The sequence below is a fragment of the Gymnodraco acuticeps genome, unplaced genomic scaffold (genome assembly GCF_902827175.1).
Source record: "Gymnodraco acuticeps unplaced genomic scaffold, fGymAcu1.1, whole genome shotgun sequence".
Taxonomy (NCBI): Eukaryota; Metazoa; Chordata; class Actinopteri; order Perciformes; family Bathydraconidae; genus Gymnodraco; species Gymnodraco acuticeps.
This window is the reverse complement of record NW_022990833.1, coordinates 8,313-27,500: the sequence shown is the minus strand read 5'-3', so window position 1 is coordinate 27,500 and position 19,188 is coordinate 8,313. Positions and strand designations below refer to the sequence as shown.

At 42.4% G+C, this 19,188-nt stretch overlaps 1 protein-coding gene across 1 annotated transcript; it reads right to left on the bottom strand.

Annotated features, from left to right (window-relative positions):
* Positions 1-995: 995 nt before the first annotated feature.
* selenbp1 (selenium binding protein 1) lies at positions 996-18,465 on the bottom strand (the record flags this gene model as incomplete). Its single annotated transcript, XM_034232923.1, is given in 6 exon segments — positions 996-1,177; positions 1,688-1,870; positions 2,137-2,257; positions 12,407-12,592; positions 15,867-15,979; positions 17,327-18,465. Coding segments are annotated over 6 exon segments (792 nt in total), but the record flags the coding sequence as incomplete, so codon positions are not given.
* Positions 18,466-19,188: the final 723 nt, after the last annotated feature.

Below are 19,188 nucleotides of genomic sequence, written 5' to 3'. Positions count from 1 at the left end.
GTTGATTCAAGTCTTACTAAGATCTAGAACCCCTGTGGTACTGATTCAAGTCTTACTAAGATCAAGAACCCTGTGGTACTGATTCAAGTCTTACTAAGATCTAGAACCCTGTGGTACTGATTCAAGTCTTACTAAGATCTAGAACCCTGTGGTACTGATTCAAGTCTTACTAAGATCAAGAACCCTGTGGTACTGATTCAAGTCTTACTAAGATCTAGAACCCTGTGGTACTGATTCAAGTCTTACTAAGATCAAGAACCCTGTGGTACTGATTCAAGTCTTACTAAGATCAAGAACCCTGTGGTACTGATTCAAGTCTTACTAAGATCAAGAACCTTGTGGTACAGATTCAAGTCTTACTAAGATCTAGAACCCTGTGGTACTGATTCAAGTCTTACTAAGATCTAGAACCCTGTGGTACTGATTCAAGTCTTACTGAGATCTAGAACCCTGTGGTACTGATTCAAGTCTTACTAAGATCTAGAACCCTGTGGTACTGATTCAAGTCTTACTAAGATCTAGAACCCTGTGGTACTGATTCAAGTCTTACTAAGATCTAGAACCCTGTGGTACTGATTCAAGTCTTACTAAGATCTAGAACCCTGTGGTACTGATTCAAGTCTTACTGATATCTAGAACCCTGTGGTACTGATTCAAGTCTCACTAAGATCAAGAACCCCGTGGTACTGATTCAAGTCTTACTAAGATCTAGAACCCTGTGGTACTGATTCAAGTCTCACTAAGATCAAGAACCCCGTGGTACTGATTCAAGTCTTACTAAGATCTAGAACCCTGTGGTACTGATTCAAGTCTCACTAAGATCAAGAACCCTGTGGTACTGATTCAAGTCTTACTAAGATCTAGAACCCTGTGGTACTGATTCAAGTCTTACTAAGATCTAGAACCCTGTGGTACTGATTCAAGTCTCACTAAGATCAAGAACCCTTTGGTACTGATTCAAGTCTTACTAAGATCTAGAACCCTGTGGTACTGACAGGTGTTTTGTAGAACCTGAAGACGGATCCCTTCAGAGCACATCCCACGTAGCCCTCGGTGGCGTCGGGGTCGTGGAGGAACCGGAGCTCCAGGGGGATCGCCCCATCTTCCCCGAGGTCCAGCGTCTGCAGCTTCCTGTGGCTGGTCCAGTCCCAGATGTGGAGCGAGCTGCCGTACAGTCCTGAGAACCACAACAAGGAAGTCCTGTGAGCGAGGCTCTGGTTCTGTCCAGAGGGCAACACTGAGCTGGAAGTCTAGCAGAACTCCCTGTGTTACAGACTGGGAAACAGATCCCATAGAAGTATATATACAATATCCTGCTTTATCTTGTGTTACTGTACATCTGTAATTCAATGTATATTTTCTTCTTTTTTTTCTAATGCCATTTTATTTCTATAGAGATGTTTACATTTTGGATTGTTTATTTCTAGTCTTTGAATTTTTTATGTACAATTCCATGTCTTTGTATGCTCCCAAATTGGGATCAATAAAGTACTTCTTATGTTATCTTACCAACTGGAAGTGTACTGGAAAAGGAACTCAGGACCCAGACGCACTAATTGGAGTCTTAGTTGGGTCCGATAAAACCACCCTGTGCTGCTGACAGGTCTTAGGAACCGCGGTTACACACAGAGCCGATGCAGAGATGCCACCAGAGGACCATGTGCTCTGCAACCTGCTGCTGACTCACCCTCTTTGACGTGGTCCGGGTTGAACCCATTGGCCAGAGCTTTGGGCGCCCCCCACTCGGTGCTGATCATCACGTTGTGTCGCGGCTGGTACCAGAAGTCGTATCCAAATGGTGCCGCTTCCCCCGGGTGCTCCCAGTTTCCGACCACCTCGAACGTCTCACCGTCCAGCAGCACGAAGCCCCCTGAGAGGAGGACAGGTAAAAACAGAACGGGGTCTTCCAGATGTTTGAAAGAGATGTAAATAAAGAGCCTACAGTCTATGGCAGATAGGAGACACAGAGATCTCTGAGGGTTTATCTATTGTTATTGCAGATGGTGTGTTCACTGTCTGTCTTTATGATGGGATATATCCATAAAGCCTATCAGCAATCGGAGTCTTCAGCTAATAAAGGGTCTCAGTGAGAGGGGTTGGGCTGTTTGTAGTGAGGGTGTCTGCAGGGGGTCTCACCCTTGCCGTTGCCCCCTGGTTCTCCCATGCAGCTGATCATGATCTGCCCGTTGCCCAGGCAGTGGGTGGTGTGAGGGTTGGCCAGGCCGCACTTCCAGAACAGATCCACAGGCTCCACCATCTGAGGAGCAAACACACCACCAATCAGCAGGAAGAACGTCAGATCCGACCTTCAGACTGACAGGTTGTTTAGAAGTCTAGGAGGAAATGTTCCTACTTCTCAACGGGATTCCTGCTTGTGATTTTGGATTATGTCAGAAAATTATCTCTGAGTCAAACAAACGTTTTTGATAGCAACCTCCGTTTTTAAACTCCCCAGTGTGGTATGTACTGAAGTATGCTAGGTGGTAGAACAAAGCGTTAAAGTCTCCTCAGCTTGAGTTAACCTCAGACCTGATTTCAGGATAACAACAAAAACACATTCAGAGAACCATTGACCTCCAGACTAGGAGACAGGAAGTGATGCTGAGGGTTTAGGACTCATTCCTGCACAACTGTAAACTAAATGCTGGGAAAGTGAAGGAGTCCCACAGAGGTTCATGGAAAGGTTTTCAGAAAGTCAATCTGCTCCGAGCATCAGGGAGTTTGTGCAGGGTTGAGCTGCAGCTGCTGGGAGTGCTACAGCTCACTGACTCCCAGGAATCCTTCACATATAAATCACCAGGCGAGGATAAACACAGCGCTGGTGTTTACAGTAAGTCCTTGTGAAGTGACTGAATGTGAACTCTTTGCCCGCTTTCTGAGGAAACCTGAATTGATTTCGATGAAAACACTTCCTGCAGGATCTGGCTGGATCCGGATCACAGGGTCAATGTGTGGTCAGGGTCCGATTGTGAAACCAGGACTGAGGAACAGTCGGTCCTGATAAATAATCTCCCGGCTGTGTCTCTGGCAGCGTGCCCTCACTCTTGAGTTCACAGTGGATAAGTCCTCTAAGGATGATTAATCATTACGCAATGACTCAGCACATTTCCATCAGGCTGCACACACACTTTACTCCCAGATCACATGCTCTGGACAAGGCCTGTCAAATACATTTAACCTGTTAAACCCCGAGCCTGTTTTCCAGGTCTCAGGCTCCAAAAGGACATTCCCAGAACAAATGACCATATCTTCTCAAAGGGTTACATCAATAATCTTTGTTCTCAAAGTAATGATAAACCTGTGAGTTGGATGAAGAACAGTCAGAATCAATATAGATGTTTTTTATTTTAAAGAAAATTCAGATTGAAAAAACTGTAAATTATAGTGTCCGTCCAAAAAACATGTTGTACTTATAGTGAAAACTAACCTTGGATGATGGTAAGGTAGACTAAAAGCTATAGGAATCCAAAGTACAATATATAATAAGTACCCTGTATCAAGACTGATGCAAAACAAGTGATATTTGACCTTTTTAGAGAGGTTTAGCAAAAAAAACCTCTTCTGGGTCATTTGGGTGGATTTTCCATATCTCTGGCCCCCTTTGGTCGATTTTGACATGTGACATACCTTTCTGACCGTCAGAGCCAATGGAATCGAGGGGAACTCCCACCTAGTCCTTATTTGGTAATGTGTGTGTTAGACTGCCGCATTGCCAAGACCGGAAGCAGCATGGTGGCTACCATTAGCAGCTAACTTTTGCTCTGCGATTTTTACATAAAAATGGAATTATGGATTATAAATGAAATCATTTTTGTATACAGAGACGTTAAAAACCTATGGATTAACCGATTCAGCCGCGTTTTTTCTCGTTTTAATGCCATTGAACACGTCTTTTGATCAGATTGACAGCTACGGTGAGACGATCTCCCTAGAAGCTCCGTAAAGGTATGTGTTGTGATGTCTGTGTTTGCTTCCCCTGTCCGAGTTCAGATCACTCAGTGATGATACTATATACCTACATAATCTGTGGAACCTCAGCTTTAATCGGATATCTTGTATGTGCAGCTACGATAAGTAATAATGGTACTTTTATCTTGAGTTCTGTGCCAAAGTGCGTTAGCATTTTTCGCTCAGGGGTCATTTAGATGCTTCTTATGAGACTTGTGTTTTATTTTGGTAAAAATGGTTTGTATCGTCAATTAGCTGAGATTATTCCCGTTAATCTGGTATAACACATTAATAGGTTCTTAAATATTACGATCCCCTGAGACACAGTGTCGTGAAAAAAACAAACCAGGGTCCCCTCCCTTGGGGTTTAACAGGTTAAAGAGCAGCTGGGAGACTTCATCATCTGAACTGAGCGACCTCCTCCTCCTCAATTTCATCTTCAGTTAGACATTTGTAAGTGCTTCTTCTAACGTCGAGCTAAAGAGCACTCCTTTAATAACTCCTCACTGACTCCAGACATGTTCGATATCCTAAAAACTGTCGAGCTTCAGATCGATTTGCACAATCCCACGTGTTTCCATTCTGTCAGCTGACTGTACATGCTCTATCAAGTGTCTGTGAATAAATACAGTGAGCAATGGCGATTCTAGAGTGTGTGGGGGCCCTAGGCAAACATTCACTCCAACCAGCTTTTCATCACCACAGCCGACAACCCCCCCCCCCCCCCCCCCCCCCCCCCGAGCAGAGCAGAGCAAGGCAACAAAACTTAAGATAACAAGCAGCATTTTACGGCGCCCTATGCATGAGGGGGTTTCCCGACATGTCGTTGCAGTAAATTAAAGGGTGTTTCATGTTGTCGTTGCTGTGGACCTTCTTAAATCGACCTTCTTTGGGGGCCCCCTTCTGGTCAGGGGCCCCGAGTAGTTGCCTGCCTTGCCTGTCGGCAAGCGGAGCCCCTGACAGTGAGATGAATGAACCCTCAGCGGGTGGTCACTTCCTGTCCAGGTCGCGTCTGTTGTTTTCCCAACCCAGTTTGGATTGAACCACTTCCACATCAGCGTTCCACATGGCTCTATCAGGTCTTTAGGACCCCTCAAAGCGCTGACAGACAGCCTCAGTCCGTCTCTAACCTGCAGGAACTGGGATCTTCCTTCATGTGATAAGCGTTTTCCATCTGCTCCGAGAAAGAGTCGAAGAGACTGAAGCTGTGAAGTCAGTTCTGGTGATGAAACTCTGCGGTGACGCTGCGTCATTCTTCATCACGAGCAGAGAGGCAGAAGTACACACATCCGGTACTCAAGTAGAAGTGCACACATCCGGTACTCAAGTAGAAGTACACACATCCGGTACTCAAGTAGAAGTACACACGTCCTTTACTCAAGTAGAATTACACACATCCGGTACTCAAGTAGAAGTACACACATCCGGTACTCAAGTAGAAGTGCACACATCCTGTACTCAAGTAAAAGTACACACATCCTTTACTCAAGTAGAAGTACACACATCCGGTACTCAAGTAGAAGTACACACATCCGGTACTCAAGTAGAAGTACACACGTCCTTTACTCAAGTAGAATTACACACATCCGGTACTCAAGTAGAAGTACACACATCCTTTACTCAAGTAGAAGTACACACATCCTGTACTCAAGTAGAAGTGCACACATCCTTTACTCAAGTAGAAGTACACACATCCTTTACTCAAGTAGAAGTACACACATCCTGTACTCAAGTAGAAGTACACACATCCGGTACTCAAGTAGAAGTAAACACATCCTGTACTCAAGTAGAAGTACACACATCCGGTACTCAAGTAGAAGTAAACACATCCTGTACTCAAGTAGAAGTACACACATCCTGTACTCAAGTAGAAGTGCACACATCTGGTACTCAAGTAGAAGTACACACATCCTGTACTCAAGTAGAAGTAAACACATCCTTTACTCAAGTAGAAGTACACACATCCTTTACTCAAGTAGAAGTGCACACGTCCTGTACTCAAGTAGAAGTACACAGATCCTTTACTCAAGTAGAAGTGCACACGTCCTGTACTCAAGTAGAAGTACACACGTCCTGTACTCAAGTAGAAGTACACACATCCGGTACTCAAGTAGAAGTACACACATCCTGTACTCAAGTAGAAGTACACACATCCTGTACTCAAGTAGAAGTAAACACATCCTTTACTCAAGTAGAAGTACACACATCCTGTACTCAAGTAGAAGTACACACATCCTTTACTCAAGTAGAAGTACACACATCCGGTACTCAAGTAGAAGTAAACACATCCTGTACTCAAGTAGAAGTACACACATCCTGTACTCAAGTAGAAGTGCACACATCTGGTACTCAAGTAGAAGTACACACATCCTGTACTCAAGTAGAAGTAAACACATCCTTTACTCAAGTAGAAGTACACACATCCTTTACTCAAGTAGAAGTGCACACGTCCTGTACTCAAGTAGAAGTACACAGATCCTTTACTCAAGTAGAAGTACACACATCCTTTACTCAAGTAGAAGTGCACACGTCCTGTACTCAAGTAGAAGTACACAGATCCTTTACTCAAGTAGAAGTACACACCATCCTTACTCAAGTAGAAGTGCACACACTCTGGTACTCAAGTAGAAGTACACACATCCTGTACTCAAGTAGAAGTAAACACATCCTTTACTCAAGTAGAAGTACACACATCCTTTACTCAAGTAGAAGTGCACACGTCCTGTACTCAAGTAGAAGTAAACACATCCTGTACTCAAGTAGAAGTACACACATCCTGTACTCAAGTAGAAGTGCACACATCTGGTACTCAAGTAGAAGTACACACATCCTGTACTCAAGTAGAAGTAAACACATCCTTTACTCAAGTAGAAGTACACACATCCTTTACTCAAGTAGAAGTGCACACGTCCTGTACTCAAGTAGAAGTACACAGATCCTTTACTCAAGTAGAAGTGCACACGTCCTGTACTCAAGTAGAAGTACACACGTCCTGTACTCAAGTAGAAGTACACACATCCGGTACTCAAGTAGAAGTACACACATCCGGTACTCAAGTAGAAGTACACACATCCTGTACTCAAGTAGAAGTAAACACATCCTTTACTCAAGTAGAAGTACACACATCCTGTACTCAAGTAGAAGTACACACATCCTTTACTCAAGTAGAAGTACACACATCCTGTACTCAAGTAGAAGTACACACATCCTTTACTCAAGTAGAAGTACACACATCCTTTACTCAAGTAGAAGTACAGATGCTCGTGTTTAAAAATACTCTGGTGAAAGTAGAAGTACTGACTAAACTTCTTTCCTCAAGTGAAAGTAAAGAGGCTTTGAAGTGTACTTCAGGGTGGGGTCGGTCATTTTGGAGAAAGCAGCTGGAGTGCGCTAGAATCTGAAAATACACAGCCGGAAACAATCTGCCCCTTCCTCACAGAGCCCCTCCTCCAACACACCAACGCGCACATGACCAATGAGGGCAGAGATCAGTGTGTGCCCAGATGAAGGCTGACAGGCAGGTAGGCCATCCAGTTACTTTAGCCGGCTCAGGTGATTGGTCGAGCTTTCTACAGCGCCACGGCTTCAAAGCACTTCATGTATTCATTGCTATCAGGACGTTAAGAGCATTCCATGGAATATAACAACAAGTGTATCTCGAGCCGGTTTCTCAAACTTACCCCACCTTTAAGTAAAAAGTACCCATAGCTAGCAGCTGCTTTAAAGAGTACCTGACCTCCCTTTATATTAATAGAACAATAATGTCATTGTTAGCTAATGAATGTTTCCATGCTGAACAACGGCAACATGACAACGTTTCCATTGGTCCCTCTTCTTTAGAGAAGACCAGGAAATGATGGATACACGGATCGTGTTCAAATCAATAGACACGCAATGACTCTAAAGAATAATGATCACGCACCAAACACACATTCAGACTAAAGGAACCAGCTGTTTGGAAAATGAGAGAAGTAGAAAGTACAAGTATTTGAGTTCAACATGAGAGAAGTAGAAAGTACAGGTATTTGAGTTCAACATGTGAGAAGTAGAAAGTACAGGTATTTGAGTTCAACATGTAAGAAGTAGAAAGTACAGGTATTTGAGTTCAACATGTAAGAAGTAGAAAGTACAGGTATTTGAGTTCAACATGTGAGAAGTAGAAAGTACAGGTATTTGAGTTCAACATGTAAGAAGTAGAAAGTACAGGTATTTGAGTTCAACATGTGAGAAGTAGAAAGTACAGGTATTTGAGTTCAACATGTAAGAAGTAGAAAGTACAGGTATTTGAGTTCAACATGTGAGAAGTAGAAAGTACAGGTATTTGTGTTCAACATGTGAGAAGTGAAAGTACAGGTATTTGAGTTCAACATGTAAGAAGTAGAAAGTACAGGTATTTGTGTTCAACATGTGAGAAGTAGAAAGTACAGGTATTTGAGTTCAACATGTAAGAAGTAGAAAGTACAGGTATTTGTGTTCAACATGTAAGAAGTAGAAAGTACAGGTATTTGAGTTCAACATGTAAGAAGTAGAAAGTACAGGTATTTGTGTTCAACATGAGAGAAGTAGAAAGTACAGGTATTTGAGTTCAACATGTAAGAAGTAGAAAGTACAGGTATTTGAGTTCAACATGTAAGAAGTAGAAAGTACAGGTATTTGAGTTCAACATGTGAGAAGTAGAAAGTACAGGTATTTGAGTTCAACATGTAAGAAGTAGAAAGTACAGGTATTGAGTTCAACATGTGAGAAGTAGAAAGTACAGGTATTTGAGTTCAACATGTAAGAAGTAGAAAGTACAGGTATTTGAGTTCAACATGTGAGAAGTAGAAAGTACAGGTATTTGTGTTCAACATGTGAGAAGTAGAAAGTACAGGTATTTGAGTTCAACATGTAAGAAGTAGAAAGTACAGGTATTTGTGTTCAACATGTGAGAAGTAGAAAGTACAGGTATTGAGTTCAACATGTAAGAAGTAGAAAGTACAGGTATTTGTGTTCAACATGTAAGAAGTAGAAAGTACAGGTATTTGAGTTCAACATGTAAGAAGTAGAAAGTACAGGTATTTGTGTTCAACATGAGAGAAGTAGAAAGTACAGGTATTTGAGTTCAACATGAGAGAAGTAGAAAGTACAGGTATTGAGTTCAACATGTAAGAAGTAGAAAGTACAGGTATTTGAGTTCAACATGTAAGAAGTAGAAAGTACAGGTATTTGTGTTCAACATGTAAGAAGTAGAAAGTACAGGTATTTGTGTTCAACATGAGAGAAGTAGAAAGTACAGGTATTTGAGTTCAACATGAGAGAAGTAGAAAGTACAGGTATTTGAGTTCAACATGTAAGAAGTAGAAAGTACAGGTATTTGAGTTCAACATGTAAGAAGTAGAAAGTACAGGTATTTGAGTTCAACATGTAAGAAGTAGAAAGTACAGGTATTTGAGTTCACATGAGAGAAGTAGAAAGTACAGGTATTTGAGTTCAACATGTGAGAAGTAGAAAGTACAGGTATTTGTGTTCAACATGAGAGAAGTAGAAAGTACAGGTATTTGTGTTCAACATGTAAGAAGTAGAAAGTACAGGTATTTGAGTTCAACATGTAAGAAGTAGAAAGTACAGGTATTTGTGTTCAACATGTAAGAAGTAGAAAGTACAGGTATTTGAGTTCAACATGTAAGAAGTAGAAAGTACAGGTATTTGAGTTCAACATGTGAGAAGTAGAAAGTACAGGTATTTGAGTTCAACATGTAGAAGTAGAAAGTACAGGTATTTGGAGTTCAACATGTAAGAAGTAGAAAGTACAGGTATTTGTGTTCAACATGTAAGAAGTAGAAAGTACAGGTATTTGAGTTCAACATGTAAGAAGTAGAAAGTACAGGTATTTGTGTTCAACATGTAAGAAGTAGAAAGTACAGGTATTTGTGTTCAACATGTGAGAAGTAGAAAGTACAGGTATTTGTGTTCAACATGTAAAGTAGAAAGTACAGGTATTTGTGTTCAACATGTAAGAAGTAGAAAGTACAGGTATTTGTGTTCAACATGTAAGAAGTAGAAAGTACAGGTATTTGTGTTCAACATGTAAGAAGTAGAAAGTACAGGTATTTGTGTTCAACATGTAAGAAGTAGAAAGTACAGGTATTTGTGTTCAACATGTAAGAAGTAGAAAGTACAGATATTTGTGTCAACATGTAAGAAGTAGAAAGTACAGGTATTTGTGTTCAACATGTAAGAAGTAGAAAGTACAGGTATTTGTGTTCAACATGTAAGAAGTAGAAAGTACAGGTATTTGTGTTCAACATGTGAGAAGTAGAAAGTACAGGTATTTGTGTTCAACATGTAAGAAGTAGAAAGTACAGGTATTTGTGTTCAACATGTGAGAAGTAGAAAGTACAGGTATTTGTGTTCAACATGTGAGAAGTAGAAAGTACAGATATTTGTGTTCAACATGTAAGAAGTAGAAAGTACAGGTATTTGTGTTCAACATGTAAGAAGTAGAAAGTACAGATATTTGTGTTCAACATGTGAGAAGTAGAAAGTACAGATATTTGTGTTCAACATGTGAGAAGTAGAAAGTACAGGTATTTGGGTTCAACATGTGAGAAGTAGAAAGTACAGGTATTTGTGTTCAACATGTGAGAAGTAGAAAGTACAGGTATTTGAGTTCAACATGTGAGAAGTAGAAAGTACAGGTATTTGTGTTCAACATGTAAGAAGTAGAAAGTACAGGTATTTGTGTTCAACATGTGAGAAGTAGAAAGTACAGGTATTTGAGTTCAACATGTGAGAAGTAGAAAGTACAGGTATTTGTGTTCAACATGTAAGAAGTAGAAAGTACAGATATTTGTGTTCAACATGTGAGAAGTAGAAAGTACAGATATTTGTGTTCAACATGTGAGAAGTAGAAAGTACAGGTATTTGGGTTCAACATGTGAGAAGTAGAAAGTACAGGTATTTGTGTTCAACATGTAAGAAGTAGAAAGTACAGGTATTTGAGTTCAACATGTAAGAAGTAGAAAGTACAGGTATTTGGGTTCAACATGTAAGAAGTAGAAAGTACAGATATTTGTGTTCAACATGTGAGAAGTAGAAAGTACAGATATTTGGGTTCAACATGTAAGAAGTAGAAAGTACAGGTATTTGAGTTCAACATGTAAGAAGTAGAAAGTACAGATATTTGGGTTCAACATGTAAGAAGTAGAAAGTACAGATATTTGTGTTCAACATGTGAGAAGTAGAAAGTACAGATATTTGGGTTCAACATGTAAGAAGTAGAAAGTACAGATATTTGTGTTCAACATGTAAGAAGTAGAAAGTACAGATATTTGTGTTCAACATGAGAGAAGTAAAAGTAAAAAGTCTTCAGAAAAATAAATAGTGGAGTAAAGTACTGATACCAGAAACATGTACTTAAGCAGGGACGTGCACAGGTACGGGCTACTGTTGCCCGGGCAACGGCCCGCTTGGCCTCTTGGCTGACCTGCCCCTCTGGAGAGCGAGAGTTTGCTCTTCTTTGTTCTGTTGTGGCTGAATCCACACGATGAGCCCTCACTCAGTATCGTAGCGTCTCGCTGAGGGAAGCACACTTTGTCAGCGCTGTCCTCTGCGCTGCGTTAAGACCACCTCAGTGTCGGATTTTGGAAACTTGATTTTGAGTGGTCTCATGGCAGTCAGGGTATAAGGGACAAACCAGGGGGCTTGACTTCCTCTTGATGCCGGCGGTTATTTACAGAAAACACCTGAACATAGCTACTTGTTGTTGAGCTTCTGTCTTTCTGTGTCTGAACTCGCTCAACACGCCGCTCGCCCTCTCACGGTGAACACTTCAATGTCCCGCTTCATTGTAGGATTTCTGCCATGTCTCCACTTCAGTTTGACCATCTCTGTTACTAAGTTATGGAATACTAAATAAATAAGTAATTAGAGACCTTACCGTCACTGCGCTCATAAAGGATGATAAGAATAAGAATAATGCGTCTTGAACTGGTTTCATTCATTAGTGAGTTTATTTAAGGTAATTAGTGAGAAGCCCTATTTTATCAGCATGTCTGCACAGCAGTTATAAAGGTCAAACTACATTGAATTGTCCCCATTGTGTCTTTAATATTTCCTAACATTAGATATGGACCGCAAAACTAAGAATGCCCCTGGTTTTCATTTTTAAAATCAAATCAACGAATGCAAGTAGTCGCCTTAGCTTATTTTCTTATGAGATGTGAATTACTGTTAATTTAGTTGATGTAAAAATCCTTTGGTTTCTTTTACATTAAAAACAAGTTACAATTTTCAAAAGGTCTTGTGTTTTTTTCGGGGGGGGGGGCCCTCTTTCCAGTTTAGAGCAATAGCCCCTCTAAATGTCTGTGCACGTCCCTGTACTTAAGTACAGTAACAAAGTATTTGTACTCCAATACTTCCCACTTTGGTCAGGAGGAAGTGGGCGGGGCTAAAGGACACAGGGTCCGGCTCGGTTCACCTTGTGCATCTGTGGCGCTCGGGGGTTTGTCCCCACGTCCACCACGTAGATCCTGGAGGAGATGAGTGACGGCAGGATCAGACGGTTCCTCTTCTTGGAGGCGTCTCCGAAGCAGCTGCTGCAGGCGTTCCAGCCCGAGTGGTGCAGCTCGTCCCGAAGGTTCGGCATCGGCAGGCGGTGGATCACCTGAGAGAGGACAGAGACACCTGATCACCTGAGAGAGACACAGCTGATCACCTGAGAGAGGACAGAGACACCTGATCACCTGAGAGAGACACAGCTGATCACCTGAGAGAGGACAGAGACACTACTGATCACCTGAGAGAGGACAGAGACACCTGATCACCTGAGAGAGACACAACTGATCACCTGAGAGAGGACACACCTGATCACCTGAGAGAGGACACACCTGATCACCTGAGAGAGACACAGCTGATCACCTGAGAGAGGACACACTAAACCGCATGGTCTTATTTTTATCTTGGTTTTATGGAGATCATTGATAGACATGCACCCCTGCGTACATTTAGAGTGAAGGGACGAGACAATCCTTGGTTCTCTGCTGAACTGTCCAGTCTCCTTCATGAGAGAAACAAGGCCTGGGCAAAGGCTAGGAGATCAGGCTCAGAGGTAGAGTGGCTGCGTTTCAGGCAGCTAAGGAATAGCTTCACTTCACATGTTCAAAAGTGCTAAATCAAAGTACTATCTGTCAGTTTCCACAAAGAATCTGAATAATCCTGGAACATTTTGGAAAGCCATTAAATCGCTATCCACCGGTGAGATCCGTAATGAGCTACCTCCGTGCCTTACCACAGCATCTGGCTCTATATCGGACAGGGCCTACTATGTTAAACTGTTTTAATGAGCATTTTGTGTCCTGTGGTTCTCTGTTTGATTCTGTCACTAACTCTGCTTCTGTGAACACTACAGTCTGTGACTCTGAACAATGTGGTCTGGAAAACCCTTTTAGTTTTACTCCTTTTACTGTTGATGTTGTTCGTGAAGCTTTAACCAAGTTAGATCCTAAGAAACCGGCCGGCCCGGACAACGTAGAACCTTTCTTTTTAAAGATAGCTGCAGATTTTATTGCTCCACCTCTCACTACTCTTTTTAACCTCTCCCTCAGCACTAATGCAATTCCAAAAGTATGGAAGTCAGCGTATGTCCTGCCTTTGCTAAAAGGAGGGGAGGCCACCTTATTAAATAACTATAGGCCAATCTCTAAGTTGTCAGTTCTGGCCAAGGTTCTTGAACGCTTAGTGAGTGAACAGGTAAAGGAGTTTTTATGTAACAATGACATCCTGTCTAAACATCAGTCAGGCTTCAGAAAGCAACACAGCACCATCACTGCCACAATGAAAGTGGTGAATGATGTGGCGAGTATCTTAGATAATAAGCAGAGTTGTGCAGCTCTATTTATTGACCTGTCCAAAGCGTTTGATACCGTCGATCATCGCATCTTAAAGCAGAGGCTACTCAGTATCGGCATATCCAGCCATGCAGTGGGTGGTTTGTGAACTACCTCTCTGAAAGGTCCCAATGTGTTCACTTTGATGGGCTGTCTTCTGAGTGGTTAAACATTGCTAATGGTGTTCCTCAAGGTTCTGTTTTAGGTCCACTTTTATTCTCCATATCAACAGTTTAGGTGAAAATGTGGATGAAGCTACTTTACATTTGTATGCGGAAGATACCGTGATGTACTGTGCAGGTCCCTCCATTCAGGAGGCTGGTGTTACATTACAGGCTGTTTTTAACATTATTCAGACTCAGCTCTCTGAACTAAAGCTTCTTTTAAATGTTGAGAAAACCAAGGTAATGCTCTTTCTAAAGCTAAAAAGACACCAGAGCCTGTTTTAGATATTGTAACTACGCAAGGACAATTACTCAAAGTGGTTACCTTTTCTAAATACCTAGGTCTCTTGATGATTGTCTCACTTTTAAACTTCATGTCAATAACCTGCTTAAAAAGCTGAGGGTTAGGCTAGGTTTCTTCTACAGGAACAAGTCCTGTTTCTCGCTTGAGGCCAGGAAAAGGCTCTGTGACCTTTTGACCTGTGCTGGACTCTGGTGATCTGGTCTATATGAATGCACCTGCTGCCCATTGCCTGATCAAGTTAGATGCTGCGTATCACAGCGCACTGAGATGTGTGACACACTGTAAAGCACTCACTCATCACTGTACCCTGTATGCGAGGCAGGTCTGCCTTCACTAACTGTACGGAGGCTCAGTCACTGGTACACGTTCATCTATAAAGCCATGTTGGGTAAACTACCTTCTTATATCTGCTCTCTGATCTCTCCACGAATTGAAAGTACATATTTCCTGAGATCTCATGATGTTGTTTTATTAAATGTGCCAAGTGCTAGGACTGTCTTAGGGAAGAAAGCTTTTAGTTGTGCAGCTCCACTAACTTGGAACAGTCTGCAAACATGTTTCAAACTGAGCACTTTGGTTCCCCTGCATCACTTTGAAACTCAGCTGTTTGATACTCATGGTACCTGTCTCTGTGGATAGAGTCTGTAAACTGTACATTATGTTGTATGTCATCCTTATTGTTGTTCTGTTGTTTCTATGTTACATGTGTGACTAATGTCCTGCAGGTCACCCTGAAGAAGAGATCTGTTGATCTCAAGGGGCTTCACCTGGTTAAATAAAGGCTACAAACAAACTACTCTCAGAAAAAGTCAGAATTTTTTGAGTCAAGAATTGGGACATCAGGAGGATACGTCCCCAGCTGACACAGAAAGCGACTCAGGTTCTGGTCCAGGCTCTCGTCATCTCACGCCTAGACTACTGCAACTCCCTCCTGGCTGGTCTACCTGCATGTGCCATCCGACCTCTGCAGCTCATCCAGAATGCAGCGGCTCGTCTGGTCTTCAACCTTCCTAAATGTTCCCACACCACTCCGCTCCTCCGCTCCCTTCACTGGCTTCCGGTAACTGCTAGAATCCACTTCAAGACACTGGTACTTGCTTACCATGCTGCGAATGGATCTGGCCCTTCGTACATCCAGGACATGGTTAAACCGTACACCCCAGCACGTGCACTACGCTCTGCATCAGCCAAACGACTCGCTGCACCCTCGCTGCGAGGGGAACCAAGTTCCCATCGGCGAAAACACGTGGGTTTGCTGTCCTGGCTCCAAGATGGTGGAATGAGCTCCCCATTGACATCAGGACAGCAGAAAGCTTACACACCTTCCAGACTGAAAACTCATCTCTTTCGACTCCACTTCGAGCGATAGAACTATTAACAAAGCACTTTTATACTAATAAAGGACTGGCTTATCTAAAGCCAGTTGAGTAGCACTTGAAATGTTTGGCTCTATGAAACCTGATGTACTTTATGATTCTGTTTTCTTCAAGGTTGTGTCTTCCTGGTCGAATGTACTTATTGTAAGTCGCTTTGGACAAAAGCGTCAGCTAAATGCAATGTAATGTAATGTAATGTAATTGTTACCTTACAGTAGGTCGGTGACTTCGGGTCAACATCAACGGTGGCCAGGTAATCTGGTTTCAGGATGCCGGTGTTACAGTAAATACAGGGGAGATAAACGATCTCCTCCCGAGGACCTGCAGCAGGAAACACAACCTTGTTAGAGAAATATCTCAAACCCTCCTTAAAAGCTGCATCGTCTATTATATCGAGCAGGGGCGACTGTATAGAAGTCTATGAGGAAATGTTCCTACTTCTCTCTTGATTACCTCAGACTGTAGAGAAGTCTATGAGGAAATGTTCCTACTTCTCTCTTGATTACCTCAGACTGTAGAGAAGTCTATGAGGGACAATGTTCCTACTTTTCTCTCTATGATTACCTCAGACTGTAGAGAAGTCTATGAGGGAAATGTTCCTACTTCTCTCCTCGTTTATTACCTCAGACTGTATAGAGTCTATGAGGAAATGTTCCTACTTTCTCTCTCTATTACCTCAGACTGTATAGAAGTCTATGAGGAACTTTCCTACTTCTCTCTCATATTACCTCAGACTGTATAGAAGTCTATGAGGAAATGTTTCCTACTTCTCTTCTCTATTACCTCAGACTGTATAGAAGACTATGAGGAAATGTTCCTACTTCTCTCTCTATTACCACAGACTGTATAGAAGACTATGAGGAAATGTTCCTACTTCTCTCTTGATTACCTCAGACTGTATAGAAGTCTATGAGGAAATGTTCCTACTTCTCTCTCTATTACCTCAGACTGTATAGAAGTCTATGAGGAAATGTTCCTACTTCTCTCTTGATTACCTCAGACTGTATAGAAGTCTATGAGGAAATGTTCCTACTTCTCTCTTGATTACCTCAGACTGTATAGAAGTCTATGAGGAAATGTTCCTACTTTTCTCTCTATTACCTCAGACTGTATAGAAGTCTATGAGGAAATGTTCCTACTTCTCTCTCTATTACATCAGACTGTATAGAAGTCTATGAGGAAATGTTCCTACTTCTCTCTTGATTACCTCAGACTGTATAGAAGTCTATGAGGAAATGTTCCTACTTCTCTCTCTATTACATCAGACTGTATAGAAGTCTATGAGGAAATGTTCCTACTTCTCTCTCTATTACCTCAGACTGTATAGAAGTCTATGAGGAAATGTTCTTACTTCTCTCTCTATTACCTCAGATTGTAGAGAAGTCTATGAGGAAATGTTCCTACTTCTCTCTTGATGACCTCAGACTGTATAGAAGACTATGAGGAAATGTTCCTACTTCTCTCTTGATTACCTCAGACTGTATAGAAGACTATGAGGAAATGTTCCTACTTCTCTCTTGATTACCTCAGACTGTATAGAAGACTATGAGGAAATGTTCCTACTTCTCTCTTGATTACCTCAGACTGTATAGAAGACTATGAGGAAATATTCCTACTTCTCTCTTGATTACCTCAGACTGTATAGAAGTCTATGAGGAAATGTCTCACCCTTCATGGCGTCCAATGGGCTGTTGTAACCCGGTCCACATCCTTTACATCCGGCTGAAACACAACAACACCTGTTAACATTGTGCTAACAGACCTAGCACGTTAGCTCACCTGACGTCACTTCTATTGTCTCTGATGTTATCATGTTTTTAATATTATTTCACAACTTTCAACATTAAAGTGAACACACTTTAATGTTACATTAAAGTGAACACACTGTCAGTGGTGAACCGTCAGGACCTTCAAGGTATTCAGAGAATACCCAGGAACACTCAGATAAAACTAACAAAAAATTGATTTAATTATATAAGTTACATTTTATAAAAATGTAAATAAACTTTACATTTGTGGTTTTGTGTAAGAAAGAAAATGCAACCAATCAGATATGTTTCTGGGCCTCTGGGTAGAATATCCTTCAACAAGGTGTTCTATATCCTTGTTAGAATGCCCTGGCCCTCACCTGGCAAGAATCCTTCCTAGCCTCGGAAAACGAAGAATGGTGAAACAGGCTAACAGGTGTGCGTCATATGCGAGGCCCCGCCTTAAATGGAGTGCGATTTCCGCCAAAGATTTTGGAAATTGGTCCGTGCGCAAAGCATTGTGGGTATTTTAAGACCGCGGAGGATACACATGTGCAGCCTCAACATTTCCCGCACGAAGTACACCGGTCTCGGTAGAATTCCAAGGATCCTTAACATTGGAACAGTCCTTCGGCGGCACTCGATGACGTAGTATGCTTGAACCAAAAGCCTTGGCGTCATCCTGGACAGCACCCTTTCGTTTGCACCCCACATAGAAAACATCACCCGGACTGCCTTCTTCCATATCCGCAACATTTCCAGACTCCGCCCATCCCTTTCACAATCCAGTACCGAAATCCTGGTTAATGCATTTGTCACATCCCGGATTGACCACTGTAATGCTATCCTCTCTGGCCTAACCACAAAACTACTCAACAGACTTCAAATCATTCAAAACTCGGCTGCCCGGATCATTACCTGTACCAAATCGTCTGACCACATCACCCCCATCCTCATCCAACTTCACTGGCTCCCTGTTCAGCACCGGATTGACTACAAAAACCTTCTGCTTACATACAAAGCCCTCAACAACCTCACCCCCACCTATCTCTCAAACCTCCTCCAGGAATACACCCCCTCCCGCTCCCTGCGCTCATCCTCAGCCGGACTCCTGACTGTCCCCACCTACCGCCTTAGCACCATGGGAGCCAGGGCTTTTAGCTGCACCGCACCCAGGCTCTGGAACTCTCTGCCTCCACACATCAAACAGTCTGACTCCATCACGACATTCAAAACCCACCTGTTTAAACTGGCCTACTCACTCTAAAACACATTCAACCTGCTATCACCTCAAGCTCAACCTTGACAAGACTGAGCTGCTCTTCCTTCCGGGAAAAGATTGTCCCACTCTTGACCTAACAATCAACATCGGCACCTCAGTTGTTTCCCCGACTCAGACTGCAAGGAATCTGGGTGTGACCCTAGATAACAACCTGTCCTTCACTGCAAACATCGCTGCTACAACCCGCTGCTGCAGATACACGCTTTACAACATCAGGAGGATACGTCCCCAGCTGACTCAGAAAGCGACTCAGGTTCTGGTCCAGGCTCTCGTCATCTCACGCCTAGACTACTGCAACTCCCTCCTGGCTGGTCTACCTGCATGTGCCATCCGACCTCTGCAGCTCATCCAGAATGCAGCGGCTCGTCTGGTCTTCAACCTTCCTAAATGTTCCCACACTACTCCGCTCCTCCGCTCCCTTCACTGGCTTCCGGTAACTGCTAGAATCCACTTCAAGACACTGGTACTTGCTTACCGTGCTGCGAATGGATCTGGCCCTT